The following is a 20,237-nucleotide window of genomic DNA, read 5'->3' as shown; positions in this document are numbered from 1 at the left end:
GTAAGAAAGATTCAAATCTGTCAACTTGTCACTCTTTGAAAGACAGGACATGTCGGCTTCCTCAATTTCTTGATTTTCAGATAAGTTAAGTATGTGAATTTTGCTATTACTGATCAAATCCTCCAGTCCCTTGCTTGAAATATTATGGTAAGGCAAGTGTAACTCCTTTAAATTTGGATGTTCAATAATATCCTCGCAAAAATGGTCATCTACAAGCTCGAAACCCTTGTTTCCCAATCTAAGACACTGTAGAGAAGGGCATGATTTCAAGATGGTTCTGAGACCATCCAAAGTTATTTCACACACACTTTTAAGTGAAAGGGATTTTAAATGTTTGGCTGTTGATAGGGTAGGAATAAATCCTTCATGTAGAATATTACTAAATATTTCTAATGTCTCCAAGTGTTGCATTTTGTGAATTGGATAAAGTGCAGCCTGTGGTTTGTGTTCTATCTGTGATAATGGCCTTCTGTCAATTAATTTTAGATGTTTGACATCCATAGGAAATGAATAATCAAAATTAAAACTAAATTCATAAATTTCCAATTCAATACTTGGAAATAGAAGAAAGACATGTCTTTGATCGTTCAATTTTTTGATTGCATAAATATCTAACAGTAATCTACTATTGGCATCTCTCAAAATAAATGTATGTTCCATAAAATACGAATAATACTCCATAATACGACCAATAATATTTACACTCAAATTTGCAAAAGAATCATCACGATTCAATTTGACCTTTTTCAACTTTGGTCCTCCATGAGAGTGATCATCAGTGTTGTTGATTGATTCTCCATCATTATCATTATCAACCCGAAGCATCATGATGCTGCTATCCTCGGCTTCTGCTGTTGTAGAAGAACCAACAGAATTGCCATTTGAATGTCTTTTCATTTTTTGCGGGTGATAAAAAGCAATTTCCGTTTAATTGTTTTGCCGCCAAAAATTTAAAAAAAATGAATCAAAAATCACAACAACCATGGACTGAAAAGTAGTATGTAGCAGTGTTTTTTTTAGTGTGATGAGAGTGCTTATTGTGATTCTAAAATGATAATGATGATTGTGTTGTTGGTGAATATTGTGTTGTTGGTTTTTGATGATAAATATTTATTGTGGTGATGATCATTGATTCCGACAAAAATTGGAATTTAAATTAATTCAGCCGTCCAAAGACTGTGGATGATGTTGTGCACCAAGAAGAGGTTGTTAGTGCTCTGAAGAAGAGTTTGGAGGTGGGCAATCTTCCTCACTTGCTTTTCTATGTAAGTAAATAGTGTATCAGGAGATGTTCATCATCAACAAAATTTAACAATGGATGAAATTTTAGGGACCTCCTGGTAATGGTAAAACAAGTACAGCAACTGCTATTGCTAAACAATTATTTGGACCAGAATTATATAAAACTAGAGTATTGGAATTGAATGCGAGTGATGAAAGAGGTATCAATGTTATTAGAACTAAAGTTAAAACATTTGCTCAAACAGCTGTGAGTGAAAATCCAACAGGAAAGGGAAAGTATCCATGTCCTCCTTTTAAAATTATTATTCTTGATGAAGCTGACTCAATGACTGTAGATGCTCAATCTGCATTGCGTAGAACTATGGAAACCTATTCTAATGTCACCAGATTCTGTTTAATTTGTAACTATGTGAGTCGTATTATTGATCCAATCACATCAAGATGTGCTAAATTCAGATTTAAACCACTCGAGTATTCATTACTTAAAGAAAGATTACAATATATTGCTAATCAGGAGGGAATAACACTTAAAGATGAAAAAGTTTTGGATACTATTGTAGGTCACTCTGAAGGAGATTTGAGAAAGGCCATCACAACATTACAAAGTGCCTCTAGAATGTTTGGTAATGCTATTTCACAAAATCATATAGCTGAAATTTCTGGTCTAGTTCCAGATGAAATCATAGAAGAAATTTTAACCCTTTCCCAACAAACTGACCTAGGTGTGATACGTAGTGGTGTGAATAAGATTATCAAGCAAGGTTTTGCTGCCTATCAAATAATTACCCAACTTGGACGATATTTATTGAGCGAAGCTTGTTGTGTTAAAATGGATGATATTCAAAGAAGTAAGATTCTATTGAAAATATCCGAATGTGATAAGTGTTTAATTGATGGAGCTGATGAATTTTTACAGTTACTTTCCCTAGCATCCTACATTTCCAAAACCTTACAAACTGATGCTGATGGAGACGTTTCAATGATGTAAAATTAAATTATTTATTATCCTCAATCATGATCCTTCATATTCAACCTTTATTCTTCTCATTTATCCTTTCAATTTCAAACTTGAGAAATATTGTAAACATTTAAAAATAATTTAGCTGCACTCACATCACCAAATAATAACCAAAACAAAATGCAAAGCAGACCTCTCACAACACCTGTTGCCATGAATCAACGATTTGAAGATGAACATTTAGTACTCGGAGAAGTATCGGAAGGGAAATTCTTCTACAATCGATCATCCTCACCCGATAATATTCAACTTCAAGAATTATTGATGAAAAGACATGATCCTCATGCAAAGGCTTGCCAACTTGCAGCCTCAGGTATGCAGTCGATTAGTGCCACACTTCATGGTATTATGATGCAAAACAAATTTGGTCCAATCAATTTAATTTATTCCAATGAATTATATTGTGATTCTCCTAGGTTATTCAATTGGTTAGCTAAGAATTATACAAATGTTAATTTGGTGAGTGTTGACGTGGCCTATCCACAAAAGATTGTTGCCTTATTTCAAGAAAAGTTACTAAAGCAAGTGAATGTCTTGTTTATTGAGGCATGTTCTAATCCAAATGGTAAAATATTTGACTTTACAATTCTTCAGAAATTGGGTTCTCTTTCCAAGTCATTGACAACAATTGTGGATAATACTTGGTTGACAGAAACTATTTTCAATCCTTTTAGTGTGAAACAAGTTGATTATGTTGTTTCATCAATGACAAAGTATTACAGTGCTGGAACTTGTATTGGAGGATATGTTTTGGCTAGATCAAAGAATTCAATGAAGAATATTTCAGAATGGATGATTGTAAATGGAAATCACGTTTCTCCTCTCCATTGTGAATTAGTTCATCAACACTTGTCAGATATCGATACAAGAATTCAAAGCTCTTCCAAGTTGACTAAGAAAATAATCACAGAACACTTGAGCAAACATCCAAAGGTATTGCAAATTAATCATCCTATTATTTCCACTCATCCAACTCATGCTTTAGTTGCCAAGTATTTCTCTAAAGTTGATGATGAAGTTTTAGTGCCAAGTGTTTTCACATTCAAAGTTAAGGGAACCAAATCACAAATTCTAGATGTCTTGACTCGTGTCAAAATTATTGAACACAAGACTTCATTTGGAAGTAAATTATCAAGAACTGATCCATGGCCTACAGAAAAGGATGGAAATACTCTCATTAGATTGGCTGTTGGCTTTGAAGATGATTACGATAGAGTTGTTAAGGGTTTAGATGAAATTCTTGATTTATTATAAACTATTTATCATTTTCAGTTATTGCTTATTTAATTTTACAAAGGGTCTTATAGCACTTTAAGTGCTTAATTTGTCAAGCACAATTCAAACTTTTCATCATTCTCACCAACTTTATTCTAAAAAAATAAGAAAATGAAACCTAAATGTTCTGGTTGTGATAAAATTTGTTCAGTTGCAACTTCTTTCAGAATCACTTGTGATGATTGTGGTGAGTTGAGTTGCAAATGTGGAGAAGATTGGATTTTTCCAGACGAAATGATTTATTGTAGTGACGAGTGTTATAATCAGAATGCTTGGCTATTATATGAGGACAAAGCTAATAAAGCTTACATATTGATTGTTGAAGATGAATGTAATGGATGCGGAAGAGCTCTTAACTTTGAAATTGAAGTGAATAAGGTAAAATTAAATAAATAATGTGATTTCTTATTGTTGAGTAATTATTTCTAAATCAGAGTAATGATCTACAATCCCCTTAGCTAGATTATACATTCGATTAGTAAAGTATCTTGCTACTTTGATGTAATGGTCAAGATGAATACCTTCTCCACTGGCAAACTCTCGCAACTTGTCTACATCTTCCAATGTATCTGCATTAATTCTTAATAAATATATAATTACATGTATACTTCGTTTGTAGATTGCCAAATACAGGCAAGATTCGGTTTCATTCGACTTGGAAACAAATTCACCAAAGTGCTTGTTTGGAACGCAGCTCACAAGTTCTCTTGTCAAGTAATCATTTTCATTCATAATGGCCAAATAAAGAGGGCTGTGGATGGTTTTTAGTGACGTTCCACTATAGGAGCATCTACTGAAATGCAAAAGAGAAAATGGCTTAATGTCAGAGGTAATTTCTTGAATCGAAGCAATTGGTGGGTCAATAGAGTTGTACATTTTCTTAATTTCCAAAAAGCAATCTCTTGACCTTCTCTCCCTTTCCAAAAATGTCCTTCCCTCAATACTAAACAGTGCTTGAAATATAGTATTGGAAATACTGTCTCCATAATTTTTTGAAACCATACTATGTACAAGATTGAAATGGGGCCAAAATCGAGTGTCGCTCAAAAGTGTCTTGATCATTTTGATATCTCCTAATCGAACAGCCAAAAACAATGGAGTTTCCTTAAATTTAGTAGATTGTCTATTCTTGACCACTTTCCCAATATTGATATCCATAAAGTTGGCTTTCCTCATTAAATCCTCCACTATTGTGTATTTTCCCAAATGAATAGCCAAATACAAACAGCTAATCTTTGTGCATGATTCTCCATTTCGTTCAATGACTTTTTCGAGAAATCCTTCTGTAATAATTGCCTTTCTATCTAATAATTCTTTGAATACCTCATAACTATTCTCCTCAATACATGCATAGAGTGGAGTGACATTCTCATATCTGGAATTTATCAAACCATTATCGTCATCCAACATTCTAATAACTTTCCTCAAAGAACCCTCCTTACAAGCTCTATGAAACAAGATCTTACTCTTCCCAAAATCTTCCACATTCCTTGGATTATATCTCGATTGATTCGATATTTCGTAAATGGAACGGTTTGATCCATCCACTCTATTCAACAAATCATTAGAGAGTAGAAACGAAGTTCCAAACGAAGAGGAAATCATTGTTGATTGATTTGATAATGTTGAACACTGTTGATCCTCTCCATCACAATCTCCCAAAATTAAATTATTATTATTATTAATCAATGAATGAGTAGTATTACTACTCGTATTCGTAATATTATGTGCTGATGATGATGAGCCTTCTCCCCGATCATGTGGATCATAATTAATAAGCACTGATGATGATGATGATGATGGAAGAATAATTGAAGGCTTGCTGCTGGTTGACAATTGTGGAGAATAGTGTGATTTATGAAAACCTTTTAATCGTGTTTTAGGTCCAAGACTATAAAGTCCTTGCTCGGAGGAGGAGATATCTTTGTTCACTGTTGTTGTTGGGGTATGATGATTGTTTGGTATCATTATTTTTTATTGTAAAATCCAGTCAACTTGATTCAAGTTAGGAAATGAGATTTAAAAAAAATGTATTTTGATGAACCTTGTGTTGGGATGGAGAACAGTTTAAATATGAAAAGGCTTGCCACCGAAAAAAGCTCGAGAAATTTGTGAGAATTTTCGTTCAAGAACAACAATAACAAGAAAGCAAGTTGCTCACAGAGAATGAAATTTACAGTTGAAAGAGGAACTCGTGGATTTTTAACTAATGAATGAGCAAAAACCTATGTAATGGAAGTTGATCAGTTATTTCATGTTCTCACAGTACCGGACCAAACCAACCAATCATATTATTTCCATCAAATTTTTTTTTGAATTTGTAAATATTGGTCATGACCGGAATGGAGGTTGTGGATAGATAACACCGCAAAAAAACATCGCAACACACATTCATGGTACCTCTGCCAACCAAGGAGATTCTTATCTTTTTTACATGTTTATTAATTTCTTCCTGCTGCCATGGTCTGTCAAAAGTTGAATATTTTCAAACTCAAACATTGGCTGGTGTGAATAATAATTATGATAAAGTTGCTATTCGGGATGCATACATGCAATTACCAACAGGGTTATGCCTTGGTTTGAACAATGATATTTTTGTGTCAGATGTTGGAAGGCATTTGATTTTTAGAATAGTCGACATGTCAATTGTTGAAATTTATGCAGGATTTGGGTTGAGTGGATTTAATGGTGATGGTTATTCAAATTTAAAAACTCTATTTAATACACCAACTTCAATTTCTCAAAATCCATTAAATGGTGACTTGTATATTGCAGATACTTTAAATGACAAGATTCGAATGGTTTCGAATTCAACTAAATTAGTTTCTTCTCTTCAATATTCATTCAACAAACCACAAGGAGTGTTTGTAACAAAGAACGGAAATATTTACATTGCAGATACTGGAAATAATCTCATTAAAAAGTATGAAATTTCCACACAGAAACTTTCAATCATTGCAGGTGGTGGATATTTGAGTGGAATTCAACAGGAAATTGACGGAGCGGACGGAACTTCATTGATTTTGAATTCACCAAAGAGTTTATACGTTGTTTCGAATGGAAAGAATGAAATTGTTTATTTTACTGATGCTGATAGAGTGAGATCAGTTGATGAAAATGGAAAGTTTAGAATAGTTGATCAAAATTCACCTCAATCTAATTTGTAAGTCTTTTTTATGAAATAGTACTAAATTTGTCAAGATTTGGAATATTTGTTACAGAACAAGGAGAAATTTACACCTCCTCACAAACTAACAACTTTCTACAAATGAAATTATCAAAATCAAGTGAAACTAAGCTCTTTATTGGAAGTTCTTCATTCAGCAGTGGATATTCAGGTGATTTGGAAGAATATTCTTCATTGAATATTAAATTTTATGAACCATCTTCATTATTACTGTATCAGAATTCAATTATTATTGCTGACAAGTCGAATAATTGTCTTAGAATGATTAATTTACAAAATAGAATGGTTTCAACTCTATCTGGTGGAATAGTTAATCATCCGTATGGTGAAAATATTTCACCTTTGAAAATGTATGAAACTGGCAATGTTAATTATCCTTTTATGTACAAGAATGAATTTTATTTTGTTGAAAAATTAAATATTATTAGAAAAGTTTCCAATGGAAAAATGACTACTGTATTTGGAAGTGACAGACTTTTAACTTATTCAAATATTCCTCAAAGAATTTATTTACAACAAATAAGGGAACTACATTGTCTTGAGAGCGGTGAATTATTGATTTTATCACAACTTAGTCCAAATTTAGGCCTGTACTATTTAAATATGGAAAATGGAAATTTTTCACAATTATCAGATTATGGAGAAGCCATTTCTGTAATTGGAAATTCTCTTGCTAATTCATCAATTTATATATTAGATGTTAATGGTTATTTTCATTATTACAAAAACATGATTTATCAACAAACGATTATACCTTTTAAATCATATTTTTCAAGTTATGGATTTTGTGTTATTCCCAATTATAGATATCCAAACAGTACTTCTATCTTTGGATACTACGGTCAAATAACATTTTATGAAATTATTCATTATAGTAATCAATCTTTTCAATTGTACAGTCGAGATTTACCTGGTTATACTTTTTTTTCTTGTTATGAAGGTAAATTCTATATTGGAATGACATCAAAATTATTCGAATTGAATATTGAGAATTTTTCATTGAATAGAATTGCAGGTTTGGATAGCATTAATATTTCCAATGCGTCATTCGAAGTTGTTGGTTATAGTGGAGAAGATATTCCAGTAATGGAGTCGGCATTGTAAGTATTTTACAAATTCTTCAAACATAGTGAAATGTGTATTTTACAGACAAATTCAGAGAGTCGATTGTTATGAACCAACCAAAATATTGCTCACAGGTACAAATTACATTTCACAAGTTTCCAATGGTAATATTTCAACTATTGCTGGATTAAATCCAAGTGTTGGAATTCAAATAGCTTCATCATTTGCAAGAGATCCGCTAAATAAGGTAATTTACTTTATAGATACGAAATCATTGAAGAAATATGATGAAAAAACAGGTATTACTACCCCATTGAGCCCAAGTACTATAATGGTACCTTATACGTATATTTATGAACCTAATTTCCTCTCTTTAGGTTACGTTGCTTCTTCTATGATATTTTCAAATTTTGATAGGAAAATCTATGTTAAGGAGGCGTGTAGAGTATTAAGGATAGATCCAGAGACAATGAAATTCGAAAGAATTATTGGAAAAGGATGTGGTACTCTCACTTTTAATGTTAAGGGACTTGATACAACTCTCCCATTAAGTAATACCTATCTAGCTGTCAATGAAACAAATGGTGATTTATTTATAGCAACTCTCTTTATCATTGCGAAGTATGAAATATCAACTCAAATGATTACAAGAGTTGCCCAATTCACATTCGGAAATGATTCACCTGATGGACCTATTACTAATCAAACAAAACCTGGTACAATAACCAATATTATAATTCAAGGAAGTTCTATCTATTTCTCTACTGCGACTAGTGTTAAAAAAATTGAGATAATGTCTGAAAATGAATTGTATTTGCGAACAATTGCAGGAACTTCAGATAGTGGATATTCAGGTAATAATCTGCCTGCTGGTATCTCTTTGCTTGAAAAAATTTATGCTATGAAACAAAAAAGAAATGGTGATATCATTATTTTGGACAGTACTCTTGTTAGAATGTATGAGAAAGAAACAGGTTTACTTGTGGATATTGCTGGTGTTAGACTTGAAAATCCAAAATTCAATGGAGATGGTAAAGGAACGTATACTTCATTCGTTTCCTTCTTAACAAGTGTTGAATATGAGGAAAGTGATGGTTCAATTTTCTTGTTTGACAACAGAAAACTTATTCGAAAAATTTATCCAGTTTGTGGTGAGAATTCAGCATTTAATTCATGGAATAATACCTGTGTATGTTTGGAAGGGTTTTATGGAAGTAATTGTCAACCTATACAATGTAATGGAACTCTCTCTTCAAATTCAAATGTTTGTAATGGAAATGGACAATGTGTCCAAACCAATACTTGTAAATGTAATGAGGGTTTTGAAGGAGAATTTTGTCAAATTAAGAAGGCGTCATCGGTTGACACATCCACTGTTCTCATTATTTCTATTGTAGTACCAATTGTTGGTACTTTATTGATTATTACAATTATTGTAATAATTATTATTGTAATAGTCATGTTATCGTTAAAGAGAAAGAAGAATAAGAATGTTGAAATTGCAAAAATAGATACTGAAATTATTGAATTATCAGATTTCCCAACAGAATCATCAAGAATTATTTCATCATCGATGGGTTCAGTTACTTCTGATACCGAAGATACGTTTTCCAGATATAGTAATATAACAAGAATTGGTCAAGGAGCATTTGGAAGTGTATTCAAAGCCAACGATTCCAAGAAAGGAAATCAAATCAAAGCTGTTAAAATTGTTAAATTTGAATCATTCACAGATTTAAATAGTATTATGAAAGAAGCATCTCAATTGAGTAATATCAATCATCCAAATATTATCAAAGTGAATGATTACTTTATTACTAGTGATAATTTACTTTGTATTGATATGGATTATTATGAATGTGGTGATTTGACAAGATTTTTGAAAGAGAATTGTAGTGAAATAATTGTGAAACAAATTTTGAAACAATCTTTGAGTGCTCTGAAATATGTTCATGATGTTTTATCTATTATTCATAGGTATGTTAGACATTATTCTTTAATTTTTGATATATTTTTGTTAATTATAGAGATATTAAGCCAACCAATATATTTATTAAGAAATTATCAAAAGAAAAAATTGAAATTGTAATTGCAGATTTTGGATTGGCAAAAAAGTTTCAAGAAATGAAAGGTCAATCCTATGTTGGAACTCCACTGTGTAAGTTTTTACATAATTGGTCTATTTAACACCCAGATTGTAAAGATATGAGTCCTGAAATTGCTCTTGGAAGTTCTTATTCATTTAACACTGACATATTTTCAATGGGTGTTTCAATTTACCAAATCATGACAAGAGATTATTCAACTTCGATAAGTAATTTACTCTTGGGAAATCAATCAGGAAGTGCCGTTAATATTCTAACAAATCAAATGAAAGAATCAATTAATGGAGAATATTCGAATGATTTAATTGAAATTGTGATACAAATGTTACAAAAGGATGCAAATCAACGACCAAATGCTTCAGATTTGTTAGCTCTTCCTTACTTTCTGAACTAACTTGCTCCACAATTTCTATGATTAGTGTAAAGTGGATCTCAAGGGAGTTTGATTTAGCTATATTTATTCTTGTTTTCAATTAAAAGCAAGGTTCTCCATACTTTTCATAGAAATCCCTTCTTATGAAATTTCTTGCTAAACGATTGTTCCTTAGTGCTACTATAATAACATCTCTGTCACCTCTCAATCGATCAGAAGCATATTGTAAATTGAAACCATCCTCCCTTACTGCTTCAATGACAATTTCCTTATCATCACTAATGAATGGGAAAAAACATCTATGTAACCACGGATCACCACCCAGTAGAGATAATATTTCATTTCTGTGATCAATGTAAAATTTTGGATCTTTTGTCAACTTGAGAATGACACGTTTTAGCAAGTTGGAGCTTATGACAAAATCATCCAAAGATCTTCCAGAAATAATTTCTTCCTCTAACAATAGTGCAATAGTATCAACATCTGTTAAGTACAAGTAAACTTGGCGATTTCTTTCCAGCACTTTCTTTACAAATTCTACATTCTTCTGGTATATGTTGTCAAGTTGCGCAAACAAGTATTCATATCTTTCTAAAACAGTTAAAAGTTCATCTTCCTTCAGCAACTTTAAAACATTACAATTAACATTTACAGCTCTTTCAATGAAATTCAGATCAGTTTTCAAAAGAATGTCAACTTTTTCAAAGTGTTCAGCATTGGCTTCAATCTTTTGAAGTTCTTCCTCTTCTAAATATTCAATAGAAGTTTTTAGTTTCTTTGAAATGGTGAATGGCAATTCTTTAGATTCTTCTTCAGAAGAAACATCATGATTTAATGGTGTGACTGTTATTTGCTCAACAATCTGTAAAGGCTCATCTTGCAGATCCAACAACGAAATTGACGAAACAATTTCTTCTTTACCTTTTATATCTTCATTATTTGTATCTGACACATTGACAGGTGGCTCTTCAAAGTCCTCCAATGGATGGTCACTAGTTTCTGTTGGTAAACTGGCGTCTAAACTATTTTCAACATTAGTTTCAGGTTGATGAGATTCTTCTTGTGTAATAACTTGTTGAATAAGTTTATCATCATCAACTGATTCATTTTCTATTTCATCTTCATCATGTCTTGTTTCGTCTCTTTCTTGATTAACGTGATAGAACAAATCAAGAGCTATAATAAATACTGATGGAGCGATCAAGTATGAAGGTGAAGCAATACCGAATTTTAAACATAACAAACAGACTAGTGCCACCAAAGCAATTCTAATCAGTAATATCAACATTTTTTTTTTGATTTCTTGTTGTAAATATTTTTGTGACAAGAATAGACTACTCGTCAAAATGATTTATTAGACATCAAGGTAGAATACAACCTTTAGATATTCTATTACGGATTGGACAGTTGCTTTTTGAAGACCTCATTACCTATCACATTATTGAACTCCTGAAAACAATTTTTGATGATGTAGAATATTTTTAATGTGGAATAAAAATCAATGAAATTAAGACAATCCACAACAAGTTTGAATAGGTATTCTTCTTTCCTTCAGATAGTAGGGCAGTGCGGTTTTCCCCACCAATTGAATTTGTTGGTGGAATAATTGATGATTTTTGAGGTGTGTAAATTGTTTGACAATAAGTTCCAGTATATCCTGGATAACATTTACAAACACCATCAGCAATGCAATCACCAAATCCAGAGCAAACAGACAGATGGTGACTTAAAAAGGCATTACATTGGGCAATCTTGACAACTGCAGGATCTTTAACTTGAGTGTTGACATCTAAACCAGAAATTGAAAGAGATTGAACATTACCTGCTTCACTAATTCCAATTCTCAAACATGAATAATATTGAGAAAATTCTTTGGCACAATCTTTGTGAATGGAGCTGTGTCTGTCAAAAATAGTTGTTACAGAGGCTCCTCTTCCATAATTGGAAAGACAGATTTCAAGAATGAGTTGGTAAACATTGCATCTCTTCAAACCAGCACAAGTTCCAAATGTGGAATCTGATGAAGATCTTCCAGAACCACAGGAACACTTGGAATTTTCATAAATATTACAATCAGAATCAGTACTGCATGAAGAGGTATTGTAATTCAGTGAGCAAATGCTATTGTAACACAAACCAGAATCACATTCAGAGTTGGAGAAACATGCCTCTCCCACTGATTTTCCATTCAAATTAGTGCACTTTGAATACAGGCACAATAATCCAGTAGCACAATCAGAAGTGGATGAGCAGTTTTCATTCTTTTGTGCATAATTTTCACATGTTTTTGGAGCTCCTCCAATGGACCTACAAATTAATTGAGAGGTACAGGAATCAGATTTGTGTTGACAGCTTTCGCCCAACTTTCCTCTTGTCCTACATATGTTGTTGAAACAATATGGTGAGGTACCATCATTCTTACATGTGAAAAAACCTTCAGAATCAGTTACATCACACTTTCCTCCTATTAGAGAACTCACATAAGGTACACACTTTTCAAGGAAACAGTATCCATTGCCACAGTTATATCTTCCAGTTGAGTTTTGACCACAATATCCACCAAGTGGTGAAATTGTCAATCCAATACACTTTCCACCTGAACATGTTAGCTTTTCCCTACAGACCCCGAATGTATATGAAGTAGAATTGTAATATAAGCATGTTTCATCGAGTCCTGCATCTACTTTCAAATAGCACGTTCCTAATCTGCACTCGTAATTTGAACCACATGTGGTATACGAATTTGGTGTCATAATTTCACAACCTTGACCTTCTGTTGCATTGGTAAGATATGGAACACATTGTTCAGTTATGGCATTGCACATTCCCACTTTACAAGAACCACTTTGGAAAGAAGTTGAGTTCTGACCACAAAATCCACCAATATCAGATTCTATTCTTTCAAAACAGTGATAAATTGGATAAGAAACAGCTAGACATGCAAAGGTAGGATTACATAAGTGCTTTGTATTATTGGCATAATCAATGAAATTGCACTTTTCACCAAATTTTCTATCACTGCTTTCCTTTACAATGGAACAAACTCCGTTAAAACAATTGAATGGCTCTACACAACTTTCTCTTGCAAGACATGCGTCTCCTAATCTTCTGGTTTTGGAAGGAACGCAAATCTTTGACAATTCACTACAAACGAAACTTAATTGACAATCACTTGAGACATTACAAAGTTTACCATAATTTTCATCGAATACAGTGTCATAGGGTCTACATTGTAATGAAAGTTTGTCTGGAGCGTAGCCAATTTGACATTGAACATTGGCAGCTTGATCAATAGCGAAATTCGAAACTAAACTTGATGCTGAACAATTTTGGCCATTAGTCACATGGACAAATTGACCAACATAAAGAGCGAAAACAAGACACAATGCAACAAACAGTAAGTCGTTTGTAAACATTTTTTCTTTTGCTGAAAATCTCTCCAAATATGTGCATTCAAAGTTTAGGAGTTAGCAAAATTTGCGGTGAAACCCTCCTTCCAATCCATTGGTGGATGATCAATTGTAACCGCTCTCATTATTACAACAATCATACGAACTTTCACTATGATTTTCAGTTAAAATCTGATCAAACAATTTGATTACAATTCGTCACTCCTCTTCATCCACAATAGGTGGAGTTTCTGATACAACACCTCAATCAAATAATATTCATTCATTAAAAAGTAAATGTTATTTGAATGATGGTGATAATTGTGATATTCCAAAAATATTACAAAAAATAGAAATTACAAATAATGAAACTATTTATTAAGAATATTAAATGTAATATATATCTGCTCATTAGAGGTTCAATACTCTATTATTATATATTTGGAAAGAAATTTCTGTTTTACTGTAAATTCCATCATTAAGCATCATTAAGGATTAAGTTCTTTTGTATAATAAGCAATTTTTCATTGAAAACTTGTTTAGAAACTGAAATACCTCAAAGTTGATGTCGCTTCAAAAGAATATGGGTTTATATGTTCACAATAAATTTGAGAGGGTTATAATGTTTTCCGCAACTTGGTGGGTGGAGTAAGGTGATTGCGCTAAGGAAGTGATTATTAGTAAGGAAACTATTATTTACAGTTGGAACTGGTTTCGAAGTGGCCAAGTCTATCGGGTCTTGTGGATGTTGAGAGTACATCCTTCTGGCTCTCTCGGACAGTAAGCCAGCATACTTGAAAAGAGCATCCTCGAATGGTGATATTCTTCTATTTTGACTATCGATAGCTACTATGAGAGCTACTTGACAGAGTATTCCAATAGTTTCGAAAGCTTCCATTGCTAATATTTCTAAAACAAGGTCGTTCATCTTGATATCGTTCGACACGTCGAGCCATTGTCTGAATTTTTTGGTTCCCTTAGTCAACATGTTTGCAGACTCTCTATTCTTTGTAAATTCCATATATTCATTTGTTGTCATACATTTAGTTAAAAAATCAGCAGCCTTTCGTTTTTCGTGCATGTATGTGGCAAAAGGATCGTAGCTTGATTTTTCATTTTCCAAATCCTCATCATCAGAAAAATGTCCAATCTCTAAAATTGGATCATATTTAATCTTTTTTTCCTTTAATAATGGGATTGCTGTAAGTTTTCTCTTCTTTGGATCAGATTCTGATGTACTTTCTTCATCCTTTTTCCTCATTTCCTTCACTTTAATTAAATTTTCAATCCTAGCTAATTTTAGACTATTATTTTTAAATAAGAAGAGAATGTCATCTGGAGAAATAGTTATTGAACTATCTGTTTGTGTGGCTGATTTTTGTATCTGTTCACAAGCTGTTGAAATTAATTGAATTAAATGATTTCTAGTATATCTTTCAATAATTCTATTTCCATTTGGCTCAATTCTGCTCGTATAACAAAATACCATCAACATTTTACTGATTTCCTCCGAGTATGGAACCTCCACATTTGATGGTGGTGTAGGATTGGTATTCTTATTGGCAAACTGTGGTGGAAAAGCCAGAGGTACTGCCTGTTGTGCATAATTTATAGTTACAGGGGTTGCAATTTGTGAGGAAGGAGGAATAGAGGCTTGTGGAATGATCGGAGCACTTGTAGCAGCAACAGAAGAATTACTAGCACTGCCTGAAGTTATAGATGAAGAAGTTTTTGTTTTCTTACTTGTTTTTTTAGGTTTTGTTACAGAGGGAGAAGGAGAAGCCACAGATGATGATAAATTGTGAACAGAATCAACAGAAGATGTTGCTGATGCCTGTTTTGATGATGATTTTGATGTTGTATTCACATTCGATGCTATTGTTGGAGTACTTGGTGTAGCAGCACTACTACCCGAAGATGAAGACTTTTTCGGTGCACTACTACTCGATGATGATGACTTCTTCTTAGTTTTGGATGTCTCTGTTGTTGCTGTGTTGTTGTAGTAGAGTCTTTACTCTTCACTTTCTTTGCTGGCATTTTTTTGATGGAGGGAAAACTTGTTCATTAATATTAAATATTATTTATTATTATTATTTAAAATTGCCTTATTGCTTTTTTCACTTCCAGTGTTCTCATTTCCCATATTTACTTTCTAATATATTTTTTCATGAAGGTTATGATGATCAAAATCGCAAGCAATCAAGCGAATTTACGGTTTTTTTTAGGTTTGCTATTGAGGCTGTTTGTCATCTAAAAATAAGAATAAAAAATGTCGACAAATCTTGCCTCAAGTTCGGGTGATAGTATTGAATTGCTGTCAACTCAGGGATCGAGTGCTCTTGCTAATATTGCAATTAAGAATACAAAGATGGTAAAAAAAGAATTTGATAAAGAGGTTAAATCGTTTGTTGTTTGTATTGAGGGAAGTTCCTTTCATACAACGAACATTGAGCTTCCGAAATCGACAACATCAACACTACAAATTATGCATCGATATTTAGTACTACAATGTTGTATCGGATCAGTTTTTCAAATAGAAATACATATTCGGGATAAAAAACAAATCAAAAAGAGATTGATTTTCTCTAGTAGTTTTAAAACTGTTACCAAGACACAACTGCATACGCAAATACCAATTTCTGATGTTGTAAAAAGTGGAGAGTGGATGAATTTATGTTTTGATTTACAAGAACTGACATCCATGTCATTCAATGATAAGGAAGAGTACTATTGCATGGATAGGATTAGTATTGGACCAGCTTGTACGTTAAGGAAAATATACTCCCTAAGACAGAATCCTGTCACGGAGGCACTCATACCGAAGAAATTGGCATTTACACATATGGGAGATAATAACGTATGCATGATAGATGCATCTTCATATCTGACAGAAGAAGAAAAGTTAGCTCTGAAGAAGAAACCACTCGCCATTGAGAAACCATTGAATACATCAAAAGATAAACCACATATTGCCTTCGGAAGGAGAATGGCAAAAACTTCAAACAGACCTAACACAACCAATATTGACATGTCTGAATCGATACTGGACCAATCATCATTCCTAACTGAACCTAAACCACAAACAGCTCTACCAAGAATGATAACAACTCCAAACACCACCAGTCCAACCAATTCCAAAGCTCTTGTCATGCAAGGAGCCAAACCAATTACCAAAACTGCAAAACAAAACAACAAGAGTCAAGTTCAATCCAAACTAGGAAGCTCCAATAAGCAACAAAATCATGTACTATTAATTTCTCATAGCAATATCCCAAATGATTCTCAAATATCTAGGTATGAAAACAGAGAGGAACAAGACGATATTTTGGAAGAAGACACACAACACTATTCAATAGAGGAATTAAGAATTTTAAAAAAACCTCCAAAGGAAGAGTACCATCCAGAACATTATCAAGCTTCTGCTTCTCATGATGACATGATTATTATTTCAGAGGAAGATATTGGCGATGAATTGGACGATTCTCCTCTTTATCAGCCTCCTCCAGAAGCTTTCTCTAAAAAGTCAATTCAAAAATCATATGACAACATCTCAAATCTGGAAAAGAGTTTGACCTCTGTAAAGTTACAAGATTCTAGATCAACACCATCTAAGAACACGTTATTTAGAGGAATGGATAACGAAGACGAAGATGAAGAGGATACAAATAGTGACTTGTTTGGAAAAACAGACTTTAGTGACGAGGAAATTGAAGAGGAAGAAGGATCCAATGAGCTGGAAGAAGAAATTGCAAATGAAGAATTTTCCTTACAATACCCACCAAGAAAGAGCATCAAGACGATTAATAGTTATAAATTTAAGGAAGAAAAGAGATATAATCCTCAACTATTTGAAGATGATGATATTGTGCTGTTGGATGAAGACCATATGGAGCCAAAAAGATCAAAGCATGACAGTTTTATTGAAAGAAACACAATGTTAGCCAGCTTAACTGAAGAAGATGAGGAATATGTCAATAAGAGTAGTAGTGTCTCACAATCAATACCCAGCAGAGTTTGTACAGTAAATGTGGGAATGGATGAATACATTGAGGAATCTAACTCTCGAAGAATGTTTGATGGTTTCGAAGAAGAGGAAGATCTTTACGAAGAAAACCTGGTACAAAGCTTTGAATACTAAACACTCAATTTTAATTTTGAATTTTGCTCTTTAAACTCGATTTCCTTTTTAATAGTCGGTCTTGACTTTTATCAGCGTCACACTTCAAAAGAGAGTTGAAAGGTTGTGAAAAAATGTTACCTTCCTACTCACTAAGATCGTGGTGTTATTCCTAACCTCACCAGAAGAAGCAGACCACACGAACCAAGTACTGATCATTCCTTCCATGACTTGAAACAAGCCAAAACCAACAAATTTAAATTGTTATTAAAAAAGATCACTGGAAATAAGAAACATTTGATCTATGGAATAATAATTTTTACTGTTTTAATAATTTGGTTCCTTTCTAATATTTTCCTTCCTTCACACGATGTTTTCACAGCAATTGCTCTACAATTAACAAATCCATATCAAGACAGCGAAGGAAGTTATGGATGGTACCGAAAACAATTGGAAAATAACATGTTGGGAAATACTAAATTTTCTGATCCAATCATGGCAAAGTTAGGATTTCAAGATACTTGGACAACAAGTGATTCAATGTTTTCCTATTTTAGAACTTTTGATACATCAAAATGTACTAGACAACATTCAAGTAAAATATATGGAGATAAGAGTGCTGACATTGTATCAAAAGAAAGAGGTTTGAATTTGGATGCAGTTTTAGTGTTGTGTGAATATTCTCAGCCATTCTTCCTCAGCACAAAAGAGGAAGAATTGAGAAATATTGAAGTATTTCAAAGAGTTATAGAATTGGAAAGTTCTCAAAGCTTGATTCGTTCCCATAAAATTGATGAATTGTATGGTGAGAATATGTGGAGAGGAATGAGAAGATTATCAATCTTTATGTGTAGTGAGGCAGTTCTTCATGAAAATATTCAACCTCTCACTCAAACAGTTTCAGATATTGAATCCATGAAGAGATTCTCTGAATCTACTGCAGATATTAGCGTTTGTTACTTGTCAACTTGCTCTGTTTGGGTAAATTATTTGTATTATCCTATCGAGTTGGCAAAGAGTGCATTCTTTGGAAAAAAGAAAAGAAGTGGAAATTCTGGAATTTGTGCCTTTGTTTCGAATTGCAAGGATGGAACCTATGCAAAAGAAAGATATCAAACTCTCACCACATTATCCAAGTTTATTCCAATAAGACAGTATGGACGTTGTGGAAGAAATGCTCAAGAAGGCCCTGATGGAAAACAATTTGAATTGGAGAATAATTGCAAATTCTATTTTGCTGCTGAGAATTCCATTTCAAAGGATTACGTTACAGAGAAATTCTTTGAGGGTGTGAAAGCTCTTCAAAATGGTGCCAAGTTATTAATCATTTATAGAGGAGCTCAAAATATTAAGGATTGGGGTTTTCCTTCAAGCCTTTTTATTGACATTAATGATTTCAAATCAACTGAGGAGCTTGGAGCTTACTTGAAAGAATTGAATGACAATGATGAGAAATTTGAAAAAAGATTTGCTCAAATAACTGAAGAAGACCGTAAAAAAGTGGATGAGGTCATAAACACATTCCAATACAAGTTAGGAGCAAATATTCCGTGCAGAATTACAAAAATTATTGGAGAGATGAAATTGGCAAGATATTTACTGTTCAAGATTGGATTGAAATCTATCAATAATAAGGTTAATTATTTAGAATGGAATGAATTTAAAAGAAGATTCTCAGATTTTGGAAAAGAAAGAATTCAAATACTTGATAGTATTTATCATATGGCCTTTGGCATCTTTCAAAGTGAAGGAAATTACAAGAATATGTTCAGTTCTGGTTGGAAATTTGATTAAACAAATTGCAAGAATGATTATGACTAAATTTAGTCCTCCTACTTCTTGGCAATATATTCATTTCTTGATTTCAGTCTCTGCAACAAACCAGTCATGTAATCAAAGTCTTCATCATAAACAATGAAATAATATTATTATTCGGGATTAAGGTTTCATTATTTGATATTTTTTTAATAATTTTTTTATGATATGTTTGTTGTTTGTGATAAGTGGTGAGAGAAGAGGGAAATTATCCAACGACAATTTCAAATCATAAAAAATGCAGGCCTGTCTCTCTCAGCTAACACAGTTTTGTACGCTTGCCTCACAAAACAAAAAGATAAATAGTACTCAACAACAACAAATTTATCTGATATTCACCGATTTGTGTGGTTATTTGGAGAATACTGGTTATGATAAATTGGATAAGAATGTTGAAGTTACATTGATAAAGTCAGTGTCTTTTCTGACAAATATTGGCAATCCTTCTCTCACGAAACGACTTTTGTGTAGATGTTTTAATAGATTTTATAGGATAAATCCAACATCGTTGATTCCATCCGGATCAAGTCGTATTATTCAATCACTTGAACAACACTCCAATCTTGCTAGAAATCCACAAAAGTTGAACGAAATTTCCTGTTTATTGGATATACTCGGAGAGGCCTATTCGATACAATCACATCTTGTTCC

The 20,237-nt window shown here is 32.8% G+C and overlaps 9 protein-coding genes across 9 annotated transcripts; 5 read left to right on the top strand and 4 right to left on the bottom strand.

Moving 5' to 3' along the window:
* Positions 1-959: 959 nt before the first annotated feature.
* On the top strand, positions 960-2,230 carry NAEGRDRAFT_44707 (uncharacterized protein; the record flags this gene model as incomplete). The annotated part of the gene is made up of 3 exons (XM_002673360.1): positions 960-997; positions 1,166-1,265; positions 1,331-2,230. The coding sequence occupies 3 exons, from the start codon at positions 960-962 to the stop codon at positions 2,228-2,230; spliced, it is 1,038 nt and encodes a 345-aa protein (XP_002673406.1).
* A 284-nt stretch (positions 2,231-2,514) lies between these two features.
* Positions 2,515-3,537, top strand: NAEGRDRAFT_55400 (PLP dependent aminotransferase domain-containing protein). Its single transcript, XM_002673359.1, has one exon. It carries the CDS (start codon positions 2,576-2,578, stop codon positions 3,512-3,514), a length of 939 nt encoding a protein of 312 aa, XP_002673405.1. The 5' UTR covers positions 2,515-2,575; the 3' UTR covers positions 3,515-3,537.
* Positions 3,538-3,940: 403 nt separating this feature from the next.
* On the bottom strand, positions 3,941-5,503 carry NAEGRDRAFT_51668 (uncharacterized protein; the record flags this gene model as incomplete). Its single annotated transcript, XM_002673297.1, has 1 exon — positions 3,941-5,503. One exon carries the CDS (start codon positions 5,501-5,503, stop codon positions 3,941-3,943), a length of 1,563 nt encoding a protein of 520 aa, XP_002673343.1.
* Positions 5,504-6,174: 671 nt separating this feature from the next.
* NAEGRDRAFT_71566 (uncharacterized protein) lies at positions 6,175-9,974 on the top strand (the record flags this gene model as incomplete). The annotated part of the gene is made up of 5 exons (XM_002673358.1): positions 6,175-6,698; positions 6,737-7,822; positions 7,872-9,196; positions 9,245-9,764; positions 9,815-9,974. 5 exons carry the CDS (start codon positions 6,175-6,177, stop codon positions 9,972-9,974), a joined length of 3,615 nt encoding a protein of 1,204 aa, XP_002673404.1.
* Positions 9,975-10,365: 391 nt separating this feature from the next.
* NAEGRDRAFT_71565 (uncharacterized protein) lies at positions 10,366-11,553 on the bottom strand (the record flags this gene model as incomplete). The annotated part of the gene is made up of 1 exon (XM_002673296.1): positions 10,366-11,553. One exon carries the CDS (start codon positions 11,551-11,553, stop codon positions 10,366-10,368), a length of 1,188 nt encoding a protein of 395 aa, XP_002673342.1.
* Positions 11,554-11,746: 193 nt separating this feature from the next.
* On the bottom strand, positions 11,747-13,681 carry NAEGRDRAFT_71564 (uncharacterized protein; the record flags this gene model as incomplete). The annotated part of the gene is made up of 1 exon (XM_002673295.1): positions 11,747-13,681. The coding sequence occupies one exon, from the start codon at positions 13,679-13,681 to the stop codon at positions 11,747-11,749; it is 1,935 nt and encodes a 644-aa protein (XP_002673341.1).
* A 562-nt stretch (positions 13,682-14,243) lies between these two features.
* On the bottom strand, positions 14,244-15,691 carry NAEGRDRAFT_51665 (uncharacterized protein; the record flags this gene model as incomplete). Its single annotated transcript, XM_002673294.1, has 2 exons — positions 14,244-15,488; positions 15,566-15,691. The coding sequence occupies 2 exons, from the start codon at positions 15,689-15,691 to the stop codon at positions 14,244-14,246; spliced, it is 1,371 nt and encodes a 456-aa protein (XP_002673340.1).
* A 232-nt stretch (positions 15,692-15,923) lies between these two features.
* Positions 15,924-17,813, top strand: NAEGRDRAFT_80970 (uncharacterized protein; the record flags this gene model as incomplete). Its single annotated transcript, XM_002673357.1, has 1 exon — positions 15,924-17,813. The coding sequence occupies one exon, from the start codon at positions 15,924-15,926 to the stop codon at positions 17,790-17,792; it is 1,869 nt and encodes a 622-aa protein (XP_002673403.1). The 3' UTR covers positions 17,793-17,813.
* A 420-nt stretch (positions 17,814-18,233) lies between these two features.
* NAEGRDRAFT_71561 (uncharacterized protein) lies at positions 18,234-19,565 on the top strand (the record flags this gene model as incomplete). Its single annotated transcript, XM_002673356.1, has 1 exon — positions 18,234-19,565. The coding sequence occupies one exon, from the start codon at positions 18,234-18,236 to the stop codon at positions 19,563-19,565; it is 1,332 nt and encodes a 443-aa protein (XP_002673402.1).
* Between the last annotated feature and the right edge of the window lie 672 nt (positions 19,566-20,237).

Source organism: Naegleria gruberi, assembly GCF_000004985.1.
Source record: "Naegleria gruberi genomic scaffold NAEGRscaffold_47, whole genome shotgun sequence".
Classification (NCBI taxonomy): Eukaryota; Heterolobosea; class Eutetramitea; order Acrasida; family Naegleriidae; genus Naegleria; species Naegleria gruberi.
This window is presented reverse-complemented; position numbering and strand designations above follow the sequence as displayed.

Bases quoted from the DNA above. Each gene is read 5' to 3' on its own strand.
- NAEGRDRAFT_55400 (XM_002673359.1), top strand. From the start codon at position 2,576: ATGCAGTCGATTAGTGCCACACTTCATGGTATTATGATGCAAAACAAA.